The sequence below is a fragment of the Pipistrellus kuhlii genome, unplaced genomic scaffold, assembly GCF_014108245.1.
Source record: "Pipistrellus kuhlii isolate mPipKuh1 unplaced genomic scaffold, mPipKuh1.p scaffold_m20_p_86, whole genome shotgun sequence".
Classification (NCBI taxonomy): domain Eukaryota; kingdom Metazoa; phylum Chordata; class Mammalia; order Chiroptera; family Vespertilionidae; genus Pipistrellus; species Pipistrellus kuhlii.
In genome coordinates this window covers 663,229-681,583 of record NW_023425591.1, presented here as the reverse complement: position 1 = coordinate 681,583, position 18,355 = coordinate 663,229, and the positions used below count along the sequence as shown (strand labels likewise).

The following is an 18,355-nucleotide window of genomic DNA, read 5'->3' as shown; positions in this document are numbered from 1 at the left end:
GCCCTGGGGGGTGGGGGAACACTGGAGCTGGCCCATGGTCAGGCCCTCTAAGCAAGGGGCGGAGGGTCCTGGTTTCTCTGGAAAGGTTTTTCTCTGGTCGTGTGGGCTGTTGGCAGGTTCAGAGTTTACCGCCCTGCTGGCATTGGGTGGTTTCTGGTGTGTTGGCTGTTTAAGTCTGTACGTTGGTGGAAGTAAACCGGCAGCCGTGGGCTTGCCAGCGTCTCTGGCTGCGGTGACCCACCTGAGTAACCAGCGGTGAAGGCAGAGTCCTGGCCTCCAGCTCTGGAGTGCCCGCAGCGCCCCCTGCAGGCAGGTGTGCGGCCTGTCTCACTTTCCTGGCCCAGTGCCTTCCCATTCTCAGCATTTCTCCAGCTTTGCATTAAGAACGCTCCTTTTCATGGGCAACTAACTACGGCAGCGCCGGGAGAGAAACCAGACCCAGGGCAGGAGGAGCAGCCGCTCCCGCTGCCGGCCGCTCACAGCTTCGCTTCTCCGTCTTTGGGGCTTCAAAGTGCACGCGTGTGCCGTGCCTCTCCCCGTCAAACAGCACATCAGTGTGTGCGTGAGGCTGGTGCCCTTGTGCTCTGTTGTTTGGGTGATTACTGATTACAGACGTGGCCACATGGGGATCCCGCCTTCTCCGCGGCTGCACTGAATGTGGACGTCCTCACCTCCCTGGCCCCCACGGAGGGCAGCCAGGCTGGGGGCCGGGCAGAGGCACCTTGTTCTTCCTGGCGGAGGCCCTTTGCTGTCACACAGCCACATGGGAGATGCCAGGCAGACCTGCTGAGAAGGCCAGTTGGTTGCAAGATTTGGCGGGAAAACAGCAGAGTGCCGGCCTGTGGCAGCTGGGGGTGGCGCTGGCTCTCACTCCGCACCCGGTTCTCTGGTTCTCGTCCCTCCTTCTGGAAGGACTGTTCTAGGGGGTGAGTGACTTCCAAACGCCTTCTCAGGAGCGAATCGCAGGACAGCCCGGCGCCCAGCTTCTGAGGCCCCGCCGGCTCACACGGCCCAGCACTCACACTGGTGTTCACGTTTCTAAACGATGGGCATCTGCGGGAGAGGACAGCTCCTGCGGGCGAGAAGCAGTGAGGTGTGAGCTCAGTCGTGGCATGGAGTCCGAGGCAGCTCCGGCTCATAGAGCTGCCCCAGCAGATGTCAGACCCTGTCCCGAAAGCATGGCCCGGCCTGGAATGGTGGCCATCTGGGTGGGGTGGGAGTGGGTGGAGTGGGGGTGGGGTTGGATGGGGTGGGAGTGGGTGGAGTGGGGGTGGGGTGGGATGGGGTGGGAGTGGGTGGAGTGGGGGTGGGGTGGGGGGGGATGGGGTGAGGATGGGTGGGTGGGGTGAGGATGGGTGGAGTGGGGGTGGGGTGGGATGGGGTGAGGATGGGTGGGTGGGGTGGGAGTGGGTGGAGTGGGGGTGGGGTTGGATGGGGTGGGAGTGGGTGGAGTGGGGGTGGGGTGGGATGGGGTGGGAGTGGGTGGAGTGGGGGTGGGGTGGGGTGGGATGGGGTGAGGATGGGTGGGTGGGGTGAGGATGGGTGGAGTGGGGGTGGGGTGGGATGGGGTGAGGATGGGTGGGTGGGTGGGAGTGGGTGGAGTGGGGTGGGGTGGGGACCTCTTGTTTCGGAAAGAGCCTGGCGGTGTGAGTGTCAGCCCCAGCAGCAGCCAGGTGGCCCCCGGTGACCCTCAGGTCCGGGTGTGGCTGTGGTGTGTGGCTGTTCACATTCACTTGGTGACATTTGTGGGAGACACAGTCGTTCCTCCCACGACTGGTCTGGGGTTCTGGGGGCTGAGGGAGCCTTAGCCCTGCTCCCTGCTCCCGACCTCCAAAGCCCACTCCCCAAAGGCCTTCTCTCCTGCGTGCTGCAGGGCCTCCTGGCACGCAGCTCCTGCTCTGTGGTGTCCAGCCTGCCCAGCTCAGGGGTCCACTGAGAATGCAGGCTCCTTTTCTCCCCTCCAGCCCCTCCCAAGGTGCAGATGGCAGGGGACGCAGGCACCACCAGGGACTATATGGCCACCACCGCCCCTCCCCAACCCCTCCTGTCCCTGGGCCCTGCCCCTGGCAGTGTAAGTGCCAGGCATGCGAGGCGGCCAGGAATGGAGGGGTGGGCTTGGGGAAATGTAGGGCCCTGGTAGGGCCCCTGCCTCTGCCCCTTTTTCCTCCCCTCTTCACCAAAGCTCCACGCTGGTCAGCATCACCAGCTTGCCGAGAGTGTGCCCTTGGGTGGAGTCCCAGCGACCTCTGGTGGTCGTGGTGGGGAAGCGCAGGCACACCCTGGATGGGGAAGCCCTGCAGTCAGCTGGGGGCTGATCCACATAAATATCAGCAGTGCCCCCAAGGAAGGGTGGTCCCACAGGCGGCGTGTCGAGACCTGAAGTGTGGGCAGTGTCGCCCTCTGCGTCCCGCCCGGCAGCTGGCCTGGCTCCCTGCCGAGAGGGGTCACTTAATTCTGAGATGCTAGGGTCAGAGAAGAAAACTAAAAGCAGCCCCCTGGGGAAACTGAGCCTTTAGGGGGACGAGGAGGTGAGCTCATGAGCGTTGGAAAGCTGAGGGTCCCAGGGCTTAGGCCCGGCAGAAGGCGGCCCCTGGGCCCCGAGGCCCCGAGCAGCCCGCCTGCCCGACTCTCCCAGGTTCTGTCATTCCATGTAAACAAGCCAGGCACCCCTCCAGGACCCGCCGCCAGGCCCGGAGCAGCCTGGCAGCCTGGTGGCCACACCTGAGCTGTTTATGGGTGGCTCTGTGTTGGCTCTTCAGTCAAAAATGAACTTCTTCAGGTCAGAGACAAAAATTTTAAAGGCTGTGGTCAGCCTGGGTGCCAGGCGGAGGGTGCAGCCTCTGCTGTCGGGCAGATTCGCAGGTGGACCCTGACCTCGGCCGGGCACCCACTCGCCACCCCGGCAGGGTGCCCGCTTTCTCAAAGGTCCCAGCTCTCAAGGGCCTGGGAGCTGGGAGCCCCCCTGGCTGGACTGTGGCCCCCCCACCACACACACACACACACACACTTTCACCAGGACATCTGGTCCAGTGCGTGTCTGTCTGTGGGCCAGACCGGAGGATCAGGCACGTGACGGTGGCAGCTCTCCCTGAGCGGAATGGGCGTGCCGTGAGGCTGGCCATACTCTGAGTTGGAGTGGGGTCCGACCACGCCATCAAGGACACCCCAGCAGAGCCAGCTGGGCGTAACTGCCGTGCCCCAGGGCAGACCACAGACAGCACCTCTTAACGCCGCGTCTTCTCTGACGATGCGAAGGTCGGGGGCAGGGGTGACCCTCAGACAGGCAGGGCCCTGGGGCACTGGAGGGGAGCAGTATGGTGACCGAGGCAAGGGACTGAGTGAAGGGTGCACACCCCGTGGGAGCGGTGGAGGCCTGGAGGAAGGCTGGCTGCTGGTGGTGAGTGTCTGGTTGGGTCACCAGTCTCTGTTGGCACCGAGAGGCCTGCTTTGGGCACCAAGGAAAACCTAAGGGACTCCAGCTCTGCCTGCCAGTCTTCACGGCCAGCAGGAAAGCCACCTTGCTGCCCCTGAGACCAGCAGAGGCCGCAGCCCTCCTCCTACAGCCCTCTGCTCTCCTTCCGGCCTGTCCTCCATCCGTGACCACGATTCTGAATCGGCCTGAGGTTCTCGCTGCGCAAGTTAGACTGGAAGAAAGGACAGCATTTCCCAAGGTCGCCCGCTCAGGGCAGGAGCTAGGGAGTCTCTCACTACGGGACTCGGTTCATGGTGTCTGTTAACTCTCCGGGCAGGGGCAGGGGCAGAAGACCAGACCTCACAGCTGAGAGCTCCAGCCAAGCTCTAGAATGAACATGGCCATGCTCAGAGTTGGCCTCGACTGGGAAGTGGGGTCACATGGAGTGGAAATGACTGACCTTTATTCACAATTGGAAATGTTATCCTAGCCTTGGGGTTTCACTGATTCATCGACTTGGCAATTCCACTTTCTTAGAGTGGACACCAAGGACATGGCCACAGACTGGCGTGTTTTCCAGCGGTTTCTACAATCGTGCAAACCTGGGCAGCGGCCTCCGCATCCATCACTAAGGAATTAAACTAATTACCTACTGTGTGCTCTCCAACAGACACCACTCTGCTCTGTACGACGACACAAAACGGTGTCATGAGAAACTATTCACAACATGGGCGAAAGCTGTTTCCAGAACATTACATACAGCAGGATCCCATTTGTGTGCAAGTATGCACACACATTTACATGCAGGTATGTTTATATGCTGTGTGTGCGTGTGTGTACGTGTGTTTGTGTGTGTTCCCATACATGTGTGTATACATATGCATATGCATTCTTAGAAAAAATTGGGCAGGATACACACTGACATCTTCCCAGTGAACTTACCACATGACCTCAGCTGTCTCATGACAATTTAGTAGTGTGAGCAAAAATAAAACATCTTAACTTGAAAACGTTTAAGAAGTTTTTTGTGTTGTTTCGTGTCCCCTCCAAGCCCGTCCTAATGGCCTGGGTCACAGTAGCCTGGGATAGCCACCGAGATGCCGCTGACCTGTGGCGCATCCCCACCTCCAGGTCCAGGGGAAACGGATGGCGGGGTGTCCACGGCTGAGGAGACTCCAAGGCATCCCCCAACGATTCTGCTGGGGCGACCCCCGGGCTGAGCGGAGGAGCCAGGCTCTAATCTCAGATCTGCGCGAGGCGAGCGGTGCTGACCGGGCCATGCCTGCTCTTCAGGCCCAGGCCCCCACATGTGATCGGAGGGGTCGGTCCCAGACCGAGGTTGGGCCCAGCTCCAACATTCCTAGCTCGTCTGACCAGGTGCCTGGAAAACTGCGAGTTCACTGGGGCAGCACTGGCACCGGCCGGGTGTGTCCTGGCTCTGTCCGCGCTGTCGCTGCAGGAATGCCACGTGGGGGTCTCTCTGTAGTGAGCTGGTGGAGGAGCAGCTGAAGTGACTGACAGTGAGTGACCCACTGCTGCTGTGCTGGGCCCACAGGCCTAGCCCAGGGGAGCTGAGTCCCTGTCATCGGGCGCCACCTGCTGGGCAGCTCTGGAACTGCCTTCAGGAAGACCCACCGCAGGCCTTGGGCCTGTCTCAGGTATCAGCAGAGGGGAGGGGCCCTGGGTCTTCCTGGGAAAGTGAGGGCCTTGGCACCCCACCTCCCAGCTGCTGGGCTCATGTCTTGGGGAAGAGCAAGGGCCTGCCCAGATAATCCCGCCCCAGAGCAGAGAACCCACAAACAGGTGAGGCAGAGGAACAGCACCTGGAGATGGCAAAGAGGAGCATGCACACGTGACAGCAGTGTCCTGGGGCCCCTTCCTTAATGTGGTCTTATGTTTTCAACAAAAAGGGGGAATTTTCTAAATGTGGGCTCACTGTGAATTGTTTGTGCCTCATCGAACTTCACAAACCAGCAATGCTTCATGCCTATGTCCCACGTCCTGGCCGACAGTGCAGGCGGCATGGGGGCTTCGGGAAGTAGGGGACACATGGCACCTCGGCAGCTGATGTTGCCTGCTTCGAAGACGTGTGGAAAGGATATGACAGAGGAACGGGAGAGACAGCAATGACCAGATCAGCCATCAGGGAGAGTGAGACCCTCACCAGGGAGGGCAGCGTCGTGGGTGGAGGTGACCCTGGTAGGTGCCATGGGTGGGAGGCTGAGGCAGTTTCACCTCTGGTTCTTCCAAGGATCTGGGTTCTCAGGAAGCAGCATGAGGAGAAAGGACCCTGCTCCTCTGCCCCTTTCCCCCAGCCCCCACCCCCATGGCTCCCAGAGCTGGGGCAGGAGGCAGAGCAGCAGACCTCCCGGGCTGGCACTGTGGCTGCGGCTGTTCGAGGGCAGGCGCGCGGACAGGCCCAGGTGCGGGGACTTCGCTGGGGCAGGCAGGTTCGGTCAGCAGGAGACACTGCAGCCTAGAGCCTCGCTCCTGCCCGCCCGCCCGCCTCTGTGCTGGACGGGGAATGTCTGCCATCTGATCTACACTCCCACCTGCCTGGTCTCAGTGCTGGGTCCTGTGCCTCACCACCAGCTCAGGGTAGGACCCAGTTCAGTACTGGGTCAGCACCCAAAGCTGTCTTCCCATCTCAGGTCTGAGTCCCTCCTCCAAGTCTCTGGGACCACAGGCTGGTCAACGCTGCCCTGGCGCCCAGCTCTCTGTGCTGGTCCCGTCCCTGTGTGACCGATGGAGGGACAGCCAATGCCCATCTGGCCATCATGGGGCTGAGGATCCCTGAGGGGCACAGCCAGGCTCAGGGCAGATTTTCTTGACTGGATCCACCTGAGACCACAGACGGCTCGCTGCCCCTCAGCATGGCCCCCAGGCACATCGGGGCAGGGACAGAGTGAGCCCCAGCGTCTGGGCCACAGCCTGCCGCCCAGCGCCCTCCTGGGCTCCCCTTCCGTGGCGCTCACTGAGCCCGCCCGGCTTCCCTCCAGCTGGGACTGAAACCACCTTCAACGTGGAAACCCACTCTTCACTGAGGCCTGAGGACATGGGCAGACTGGCCATGGGTGGCACCTGCAGCTACTCGGCCACAGCCCAGGACATGGTGGGAGGGCCGACATGAACTGCTCCCGCCTCCCAGGGCCGCGAGGCTCTGCTTGTCACACATCCTCGTGCCTTCTTCCTTCCTGAGAACCAAACGGAGGCCTGGTCCTCACGTCGAGGGAGGGGAGACCTTCCAATGGCATCTGTGGGAAGCAGGGTGGGTGTTGGGCGGGTGCTGGCCTGTGCCAGAGTCCCCAGACCTCTCAATCGTGCCGAGGCGGGCCACAGTGTGGTGGGACCTGGGCCTCGGCCCTGCAGCATGCCGCCTACTTACAGGGGCGCCTCTCCACCCGCACCCCGGGGAGCGCAGGGTTCCCGCCCAGGAAGGCCATGGGACCTCAGGCAAGGAGCTCCGGGCCCATCAGCTCCAGGGGAATATGGAGGTCACGTGCGCCACACCTTACTGCGGCCTCTTCACAGGGTAAGCCCTTTTCCAGACAAGGTGGGAGCAGTGAGAGCCACCCACCCGAGTCCAGTGCTGACACCAACGCAGGACCAGCCCGGGGACAGCGCCACCATGCTGTCTGTCCACATGGGAGAGCAGCTCTGGTGAGTCTGAGCATGGTGCAGGCATCCATATGTGTGTGTGTGTGTGTGTGTGTGTGTGTGTGTGTGTGAGAGAGAGAGAGAAAAAGAGAGAGACAGAGAGAGAGAGAGAGAGAGAGAGAAGACATCTGGTTTCCTAAATGTTTTTTTTTTTAATATTAATTTTAGAGAGAAAAGGAGAGAGATTAGAAACATCAATGAGAATTATTGGTGGGCTGCCTCCTGGAGCACGCACCCTGACTGGGGATCAAACCCACATCCTGGGCATGTGCCCTGACCAGGAATCGAACCGTGACCTCCTGGTTCACAGCTCAACACTCAACCACTGAGCTACGCCAGCACACAGAGTAAGCTTCAATGATTCCTTTAACAACGTTTCCCAGAGTGCTTTGTTTTAAAAATACTTTACTTTCAGAATAGGTTATGAATTACGCCCAATTTGTGCAACGTGGCAAATGCTGCGGGTCCACCGAGCACGTGGCACACGGGTGCGGCAGACCCTGGGGAAGCAGACCACTCGTTTCCTGCAGTGACCGTGTGTGATGCCGTTGCGGGTCCGCAGACCAGGCCACCCTGCCCTCAGGCGCCTGTGTGGAGGCCACGACGGCACCAGGGGACACCCAAGGAGAGAACAGTGTGTCCTCTGGGGACATGGCCAAGCTGTCCACAGGGGAAGAGACGGTGGACAGATAAAATGAAGGCTGCAGACAAAAGCAGAAACTTCAGACACTTTATTAACACATCTTGCACATTACAATACAGGTCAGAACACAGTCCAGCACGGAGTCACACAATGATACAGAGCAGGCATTTCCAACCCTCACGCCCGCTCTCCACATCTATCCTGAGAGGCTGTCCCAGTGACGGGCGCGTGGAAAGTGGGGTAAAGCAAGGCAGCACCCCCTGCCAACGGGAGTGCAGTGCACTCGGTAGGACGGACACACGAAGTAGGTCTACCCAGAGGAAGGAAGCAGTCGGCCGGCTCGGAGCACGCGCGGCGCCCGGCTTCACGCAGGCCAGCGGCTGCCCACACCCGAGGCGGCGGCGCACTAGGTGGGGAAGGGTCCCGGGCAGCCTGGGCCGGCACCGCCCAGCAGAACAATAGGCGCGGCTACCACTAACACTGAACCATGCAAAAGCGGTCCTGCAAAGTAGAGGGCAAAACAGAGGTTAATGACACGCCACCGCGCAGGACGCAGGCCTCCTGTCACACTGCAAAGTAACAACGCAAGTTATTCTCTCCGACAGACCAGGGAGCAAGTCAGGCGTGGACCTGTCAAAGCAAAGCTGCCGGTCAGCCAGGTGCCCACAGTGCCCACGAGCAGGAGCCGCCCACCTCGTGAAGGAGGGCGTGGGCAGGGATGGGCACCGGGGCGGAGGCGGAGGGGGGTTCATCTGGAGAGAAGGCGGGGGGAGGGGCAGCGGAGGGGTTCTCGGGGAGTCCCAAGGAAGTAGGACCGGGAGGCCCGACCTGGCCCAGCCACCGGAGCAGCAGGAGGAAGGAGAGAACCAGTTCAGTGAGAAAACATCGGTTGGGGACTTGGTTGTTGTTGAATCTGAAAATTAAACAGTGGAATTAAAGCCTCAGTTAAAACCTCACAGAGGAAAGACAATCTGGACCCCTCGCCTGTGAAAGCAAAGCTGAGTTAAGTCCAAGGACCCCCGCTCCTCGGCGGCAGTGAGTGCCTCCTGCGGACACAAAGCGTGAGGGCAGTGCAGAAGCAGCAGCGCCCACAGGGCCCCAGGCGGGAAGCAGCAGGAGGGAGCCCTGCTGACACAGGCACCAGGCAGCTGCCAGAGGAACACGTGAAAAAAAACATCTGCCCACCCTGTGGGACCCACTACTGCTTAAAAACCGTGTGATGCTTCCTGAGGACGGGGTGGGCCTCTCTGCGTGCCCTTTAGAACCAGTAAGTGAAGCACGCAGAGCGCCCAGCCGGGGCTCCCATCCAGGCCAGAGGGGAGAGCCTCACCAGCAGCGCTCGCTCCTGTCCGCGGACTCACAGCGCGGTGTGTGACCATCCTCTGGGAAAGGAGGTCACTCCGCAAAGCCAACGACCTTCCCAACCATCCGTCAGCGGACGGTACACCTGGATCCAATATGAATCAGCGGGTTTTGCAGTTTCCAGTGCACAGAACCACGGCACTTTACGTGGTAAAAATTAAATACTAGTAGGTTGCAAAAGAACCTTACACACAAATCCTTAGGATTTAATAATAAATCAAGGCCAGCGCCTTTGGAGAGTTCTTATTTAAGAATGTTCAAATAACACTTCACAAATTTTAAAAATAGTTGAAAAGATCAACTGAAATGTTCATTAAATAAATATATCAATCTAAACTTCTAACTGATCTGACTCTGTGGCTCCCTTCCCGGGGGGTCTCTGTCCCACCCCCACCCCCACCTCCGGGAGTGAATTCCCCTCTAGAACACGTCACTGGGAAATATGTGAGCCAGCAATACCTTAAGCACCTTCTCTAAATAAGCGACCACACAGAGGGGAGGCAGAGCAGGCCTCACCGGACGTGGAAGCCGGGTCGGGGCCTATGAACAGGGAGGGAGGGCCATGGCAGCGCAGGAGCCCACAGCCATAGGCCATCAACAAGGACGGCCAGCCGAGCACTGCCTCTCAGGGCTCCACGCACAGACTCACTCCAAACCTAACTGTCCTCATAGGGCCCATCAGTCCAATGGTGTAAAGCACAGCAAGCTTACCTTCGACTGAACAGAAATAAAACACAAAACACAACAAAACAGAAAACTGAAAGCCAAAGCAAAAGACTTGACAGCTGCTCCAAACCAGCTCTCACTCATCTACCCCGCAGAGCCACCTGCCCTCCGGTGGGCCAAGCAGAAGGGCCACCTGGTGCAGGACGGCTCTCCACCCGCCCTCCCACCTCCCGCGGGAGCGCCAGCAGACACCTACCACACCCATGCGCCCACCGCCCGCAGCCCGACTGCACCGCCTGCTCCCATGTGCACATGTCAGGAATCGGGCCACAGTGACGTCTCATTACAGCGACTTCCTTCTGCAAAACCTCCTCTCCCACAGCTCCCCTTCCTCCGGCCCTCACCCCACTCCTCCTCGGCTCCTCCTAGCAGCAAAGTCCTCTGTTGGTGGAATTAAGCAAAATGCTGTGTGAAAAAGACCCCAGGTGCAGGAAATACCCTGTCACAGTTCAGAGATGCCACAGAACCAGTATGAACATTGTTTCTCAGGACCTTTACACACATGATGAGGACGACCCAAGTTAAAAGTGCTTAAGATGAAGCCTGCTCCCTCCCGCCCACCCCGCCTCCCCGGGCTGCGGCCACAGGCACCCGCTTAGGGTGCTGCCTGTCCAGACATGGGACCCTCAACATTTCTTTTGGGAAAAAAGACAAGATTTTTCCTTTAGAAAAAGATCAGTATAAGGACTTAACAAATGTGGCCAGACCAACAGCAATGCAAGCTTATGCTCAGACAGGCAGCTAGGTGAACTTGTTACAGCACAAAACCAAAACAGGGTAATGCGAAAGTAATGGCTCCACATCATTACCTACTGCATCTACCTTATGAGATATACTGATATTTACTGGCTTTAAGCTTCTTGAATTTGTGAGCAAATAATACACAGGTCAGGATCAATGTATTGACTTACTCCCATCTTTATAAAAATCGGATATACACACGAACACGTCAACAATTATGGAACTGCATCCATTAAACTTTGATGAGACAACACAAAAGAACTAGCAAAGAGCTAAGGTGTCGCTGAATTGAAAACATCTCCAATAACACTTCAATTTTAAAAGGTCCGTATTTACACAGAGTGTTGGATGCATCTGCGTCTCATTTAAATGCATGATAAATAAAGAACAGAGATAATGGTTGCAACAGATCTTCCAAGAGGGTTCAGCTACGGTGATCCACTTCCCTGCGAGAAGTGCACCACGAATGGAAATAAAATCCCTTTCTAATGCTGCTGCTTTCTTTTTTGGTAGTTTCCTCCAAGGAAACTCAATTTTGTCCCCAGGCCCGGCTGCCTGCAGGGTCCCCACCCTGCGGCCCCATGTGGCATGTGCCCACCTGGGTTCTGGAAAAGGCCCACTTCCCCCTGGAGGACAGGGCCTGGAGAAAAAGCATGCCCGTGTGTGCAGACAGCAGACACACATCCAGGCACCCGGGTCCTATCAAGCCAAACGCAGGCCCTGAAGCACCGGGAGCATCTGAACAGCCGCGGGGCCGGGCAGGTTGGCTGCCGTCACTGCTGGGAAGAAAGGATGCTACACGCCACTCTCCAGAGCCACATGCAGGACTGTGGCTTCCAAGCCACCGCACACTCAGACTACTTCAGAAAGCAGCAAAAGTTTGTTCAACTCATCCTGTGTGGCAGCAAGTCCTCGAGGACGGTCCCTCAACTGGGCCTTCCCGCCGGCGACAGAGTGGGGAGTGGCCTGAATCTAACTAGAGCTCCAGCTACCTTGTCACCTCAGCGCTCACCGCTACACATCCCTGTGAGCTCCCTGCAGCTGTGAGAGTGGGCAGCTGCTGGGCACAGGGCACGGGCTCGGGGGGGGGGGGGGGGGGCCTGGCTAGTCAGGGGGCGCTCCCGGGGACCCTCAGAGTGCCTGCACTTTCCGGAGCTGACCTCGTTCTCCAGGCTCACTCAGCACACCGTGCTGACAATCAACACCGCACAAGGTCTCACAGCATCTGGATACTCCCCTTCAGTTCTGCTCACTCACTTTGAAAAAGTAAAATAAAACCTCAACTGTACAAACACGATGGTGCAAGCCCCCACAACCTGGGTCTCAGCTCTCACGAGGCGGCCGAGTCTCGAAGCGCCATCTCTGCACAGGCCTCCGGGCTCCCAATCTGGCCTCCGTATGCTTCTATTTCTATCACCTCTACGGAGAACTCAGCCTGACGTGTCAGGTATGAAATACAGCTAAAAGGTCTAAGTGCCCCCAGTACCGTTCGCTCAGTCGGGTCCTCGTCAGAGTAACTCCTCATGGACTCCGCGGTGAGCAGACATGCAGGAAGGCATGTTTCCACACACGCCCAGAGTAAATTCTCCTCAGCTTGCTCTGTGGGAGCACAGCCCCACCTAAAGGAGCCCACGCACAATCACTCATGGGTGACACAAACTTCGCTCTGGATCTCAGTCCCTGTGAGACAGCCTTCCTCGCACCACACGCCGGGAAGAGTGGCGTGCTGGGGTCTGTGTCACCTTGCCCTGGGTCTAACGAAGGACACGCAGTGCCACTCAAAGGCCTTATAAAAACAGATCATTCAAAGCAATGATAGCAGCTTCCCTAAGACCCCTGCATGTCAGAGCCAGTGACATCTGCCGCTTTGGGCTGCGTTTAAAGAAAAAAACCAACCAGCTCTGTTCAAGCTTCAGGCTGTCCCGCTGCCCAGCAGGCCCACTGTGCACCCCACCAGGCAGGGAGTCCCGGCCAGGCAGCACCCCAGGGAAGCACAGTGGCGACCACCTGGTCCTTGCCTATTTGGGAAGTTAAAAATGGGTGGGGAGTCCCCTCAGGAACTCGGAATATGCAACTGCCCTTCTGGAACCTTTATAGGAAGCAGAATCTGCCACACCCGCCCCTGCCCCACCCGCCCTCAGGCAGCTGTCAATCACAATCACCCACATTTCCGCCTGTTTTTACAAGCACCAGCAGAGGGCTTTCTAAAACGCCTCTGGTCTAGCCTGCACTGAAGATAAGTGCAACCATTATCAAATATTCTTTGCTGCGGAGAGTACTCAAATTTGTGCCGCTAATGTTACTCCCTGAACCTAAGTCACGGTGACGATCGATCAGATGGTAAAATTACGAGGAACAGTGTCTACATGCATTGTAAGCACTTTGAAAACAAAAGAAAACAAAAACTGGAGTTCTCGGAAGTGGCCACAGAACTTGAAGCCATCAACACTGAACTCCAGCCTGCCACGTCCTGCAAGTTCAGCTCTCCCGGAACCGGTGCTGGCCACCCGGCGCTCTGGACAAGAGTCAGCAGATGGACGCAGACCTCGCTGGCCGGTCCTGTGCAGGCAGCTTCCTTGAAGACAGTCCACAGCTGTGTGTGCAGTGTTAAGTCAGCCTCCCTGCTAGAAATCACTCCACAATCAGGGCCACGTTTATGTGGGACAAATCGATCATGTGCCTGTGGAGATGGAAACAAACAGCCCAAGTTAAGGGAACTCTGCACACAGCAGGCGACTGACAGAAACAGGAGAAAGCCAGAGGGGAAGGGTGGGCCCCGAGTGACAGGGGAAGGGTGGCCCCGAGGGACAAGCGTCTACATGAGAGGAAGCACTGTCCCCTGTGCATGAATGTGCATCTGTAGTGACAGGTCACACATGACAGCATGCAAAGCAACAGCTATGGTGACCGAGAGCAGATGGCAGAGGAGAGGTCCTGCCTGCAACCACGTCACCAAACCCATGGAATCCACCGCTACCTGTGGAACTTCTGCTGAAATGCCAATGCGTGGGCTGGCTCCTTAAACTTGGCAATGGCTTTCCGTTGCTGGGGAAGCATCTGTAAACTCTAGAGGAAGGAAACAAAGAAACGTTTTAACATCGTGCTTTATATGGTTAAAAAAATATATACATGCAAACATTAGACTTAATACAATTGAAGTTCAGGCTGATACTTGAATCACTAAAACAAATTCCATTTTGTGGAATTTTTCTTACCCTTCTAGATAATATATCCAAAAACTCTGTTTCAAAGGGTCATTCCCCTGACCAGCACTTATAATCTCCAAGCCTGGCATCAAGACCTCGTGTCATCTGACCACACCAGCTGCCCAATCTCCCCCCTGAACTTTCTCTGAGGCCTTAGAGAGCCACCTTCTGTTCTCAGGCATTCCTGTCAGGTGACTGTCCATAGAATCTAGATTTTGGAAATACTATGCTCCTCTTCTTGGGGGGAAAAAAAAAAAGTTTCTAGATTTCCAGGGTGCCTATCTCATGTGTGTGTGTGTCGCCAATGTGAAGGCATGAGCTTCGTTTTTACCATTTACCATATGAGAGGATTTGTGGAAGTGTGTCTTAGTGGTTTAAATCTCAATGTGATGAAGACTATCCGTCAAGACAGCATACATGGCAATGAAGTTCTTCAGCCACGAGAATGACTGGCTCTCCGTGGCCCACACCCGTCACGAGAACATTGCCTACAGTGGCCTGCTGGCTGCTCCCCTTTATTTACATTGTGGTGCCCTTTCAGTAAGACAAACCCTCATTTTCTAGACGTGAGAATGAACTGTAGAAGTTGTCATAGTCAACCTAGCGGGATTATAACATTAGTGATTTCTTTGGGAGGACAAACATGCTTCACTGAAAGTTGAAAGGCTAACAATCACTGGTTTCCATGTTTCCACATAAACAATCACCCAAACGTTAACATCTGTCTCTGTCTCCACTGTTCACTCTGACTCCCCAGCCCACCCCAAACAGCTTCCTGACATGCCACCCGCAGCACTCGCCAGCCTTTCCGAGGTGCTCCCACTCTTTCGAGACAAGACGTCTTCAGTTTCTGAGAACACGTAATTGCTCTGCTATTGATCACAAAACACTAGCTGAAGTGCTCCCCGAGTGGGCCTTCCTGTGCTCACACTCAAGTCCCAGCAAAGCCATGTGACTGCACTGCGTGGGAACTCCACTAACCGCAACGTGCATGCGGTGCAGAAGCCCCCCTCCCCCCAGGACCGTCCTCCTTCTGGGAGGAGCCTATTTCCCTGCTGGACAGAGAAATGCAATGTTGTTGGGGAACGAAACCGACTGCATCCTGACAGACCCACTCCATGCTTTCCCCTCTGGCCAATGATTCTTCAAAGATGGCCTAAAGCCAAAACAATACTAACTCTTAAACACAAGGGGAACTGCCCAAAACAGCCCTGTTTGGGGACGGTGTGCAGCCCTCTCCCCACTTGACAGCTCTGCAGCCCCCCGTGGCAGTCAGCCTTGCCCGGGCATCTTTGCTCCTCCAGGCGCAGTGCTTCTTGGAGAGAAACAAGTAGGACCTTATTTTGGAAGTCTCCCGGTGCACGGTTCACTGTCTGGAGGGGTCCGAGCAGAAATACGGGCAAGTTTGCTGCAGAGCCTCGGGCAGCCCCACCCCATGCAGTCACAGAATCGTCGGCAAGTTCCCACCTGCCTGTTCTCTGACAGACGTGCGTGTCTCCTGAGTTCCTACGGGTCTCCTGAGCTTGTTCACGCCCATCCACGTTCACCACAGGTTGTCCATGCTCCCTGACCCCTCACACTGAACCTTCGGACACAGGGCTCCTCAGAGCTCTGCCTCCCGCTGCCTCCTGAGAACCCATGGCTTCCAGGCTTACAACAGTCCCGAGCCTCTCTGGGGCCTCCATGAGAAATGCAGGTCTTATGGGCTTCTTTAGACCTGGTGGTGAGGGGACCCGGCAGCCTACGTCTGACATCCTGCTGGTTGCTTTCCCAAATGTGCTGAATGCAAAATGGCTCCCTCTTTCACTGGGGACGCCAGCGTCTTCACGTCACTCACCAGCCCCTTCCTGGCAAGTCAGAAGCAGATGCAGTGGCTGTTCTTGCCAACGCATGTCCCTCAAGAGGTCAGATTCTCTGCGGTGACCCTGCCTTCCTGGCAGCTTGGGGGACTCCCGTCTGGGTGGACGGAGATGTTGTCTGAGGCTGGCAAGCCGTGTCCTGAAGCAGCTGCCCTCAGACAAGACCTGCTGATGTAGGTGCCCCAGCGGAAGGGGACCTGCGCTTTGTCCTCCCTGCTTTCACACGCTTTGCCCTGTGACATGGGCCCGTTTCTTCTGATCCCCTCCCTGCCAGGTTAAGCCAGGGAACGATGAGGTGAGGGCTGTGTTCCCAGTCTTTTGTGATTTATGTGAGCCTGAGGGAAACACCAAGACTCACGAGGTGGAAAGTCGCACACAAAGAAATGGCAAAATCGGGACTTCCGCTGAAGCCTCATCTCAAAGCCCTGCTCCTGCTGCCACCAGCTGCAGCCTACCTCCCAGCAGGTCGGGAAAGCAATATAGCCACCAGCAGAGACACTGTCAGCACAAGCCAGGCACAGGCAGGCCACATCTAAGCACCAGCCGTTACTACGGGGCGAGGGTTGCGGGGAACCTTAAGTGATCACCAACTCCACTCTCCTGAGGAAATGCCTCTTTTTATACCATGATGTTTCATTCATTATAAAATAACAAATGTTTAATACAATTTTAGGCACAAAACTGCAAACGGAAATAAAGATAATGAAGCGAAGGGGCCTAGGAGGCTGTATCGCCCCTGCTCCCTGCTCCTGACAGCTGAGCAGCTCGGTCTTCCGGAGCAGGAGGGGGGCCAGCCACACCCCACGCCCCTGCGCCGAGGACTGCTGGTGACAAGGCCGGCTGACTCACACTCACCCTCACACCGGAAATTCTGAAACTTGATACTTCTTGTGTCATTTCTCCCTTCTGGTTAGAATATTCTACAAAACCTTCTCATTTTTTCTTATTGTGTAAATAATGAGTCTACAGAAAAATGTCTCTTCAATGGCCGTTCTAGAGAGGTTTGTGATGATGGTCTAAGGCACATGTGTCAAACACAAGGCCCGCGGGCCAAATCCGTCCCGCCAGGCCTTGCAATGTGGCCCGCACCGCACTGTCATCACTGCACTCCGCTGCGTTTCCATCACAATGACAGTTTATGACTGTTCAGTAAACCATTCGGCCCGCGATTTAGGCTGGATTTTAGATTTTGGCCACTTCTCTGATTGAGTTCGACACCCCTAGTCTAAGGGAAGAGCGACGTGGATGCCTTGCTCCACACTGGGCAAGCCTCTCAGATTCCACAGCTAAGCAGCAGACCTTCCACTGCAGTGCCATCCACAGACCCTGTCACACAGAAACCCACTCCTATAGATCATATTAATCAACCAGTGGCCTGTGCATGGATTTGTGCACATTGAAAGGAAATTAATTATAAGAAATATTTCGATATTGCTATTCGCCCTTTCTCTATAATAGTAAGTGTCAGAGATGAAACAAAATTAGTAAAATGTATATGGAAATAATAAATTGATTAATAAATAAACAAAAACAAGCTATAATAACTAAGATGATATAAACCAAAAACATGTTATAAAAGCATTGATAAAAAAAAAACAATGACTGATAAATTGATTAAACTTATTCTAATATCTCCCTGTATACCACATTAAGAGTGAAAACACTTTCAGAGTACTTGACTAAATTTCCCTTGTGATGAATGAAGTATTCGCAACGTTAACTTTAATGTCACACAATCTTCAAATTCGAGAGAAAGCAACATATAACTGACCATGTCCGAATATGGGTTCAGGTAGTAATATTCCTACTCTGTCTAGAATTTGTACTTGTGACTTATTAATAGTCACCGCAAATGCTGGCATCACAGGAAACTGTCTTCAAATTCATTTAAATTAGGGGTGTCGAACTCAATCAGAGAAGGGGCCAAAATCTAAAATCCAGCCTAAATCGCGGGCCGAATGGTTTACTGAACAGTCATAAACTGTCATTGTGATGGAAACGCAGCGGAGTGCAGTGATGACAGCGCGGTGCGGGCCACATTGCAAGGCCTGGCGGGACGGATTTGGCCCGCGGGCCTTGTGTTTGACACATGTGATTTAAATGGAAGGCCAGTGTCAGATGGGAACAAGTATCATGCATACGTGAGTAAACGTTTATTTTTAAAGTGCCAGTGCACATCATATGTACTGGGTGGTCAGTCGGACGTACGTACATACGTACAAGTCAGTCACTTAGCCTTTTATATATATAGATAGATAGATAGATAGATAGATAGATAGATATCACCCAATAAATTTTATTAGAAAAGAAAAAAAGGGGGGGGGGACGACGACACATTGCAGACACCACCACCACTGCTATTACACCATGTGGATTCGAGGTGGCACCACAGTCCAACACTCATAGGCTTTGCTGGGTCATCACAGTGGAAACCCCACCTCAGCTCCATCCCTGCCAAGTCTATTTATATTTAAAACATAATTATAACAAGATGCTGTTATATATTTTCAGAATTTATACTCACAATGATATCCTAACACTACTGTAGAAGCTTGTTCTATCAGTGTGGTCACAGACTGAGCGTCTTGGCTTGTGTGGCTGCAGCTTGAACAGCTACACCCTCACTCACAACCATCCCAGGAGCCAGACTGGCAAGGACAAAGCGCACTCGGCTCAGCCCCAGGCAGGTGCACAGGCTCTGGCAGCAGCTCTACACCCAGGGAATCCCACAGGACACGGGGCCTCACCT

At 55.6% G+C, this 18,355-nt stretch overlaps 1 protein-coding gene across 4 annotated transcripts in view; it reads right to left on the bottom strand.

Annotated features, from left to right (window-relative positions):
• Positions 1-10,700: 10,700 nt before the first annotated feature.
• The window catches only part of RBM33 (RNA binding motif protein 33), a 110,688-nt gene continuing 103,033 nt past the window's right edge, over positions 10,701-18,355 (bottom strand). For all 4 annotated transcript variants that reach the window (XM_045577225.1, XM_045577224.1, XM_036425834.2 and 1 more), the window contains 2 exons: positions 13,519-13,607; positions 10,701-13,221 (listed from right to left, as the gene is read on the bottom strand). In XM_045577225.1, the coding sequence (XP_045433181.1) occupies positions 13,173-13,221; positions 13,519-13,607 (138 nt within the window). In that variant the 3' untranslated portion in view covers positions 10,701-13,172. The remainder of the gene's footprint in view (positions 13,222-13,518; positions 13,608-18,355) is intronic.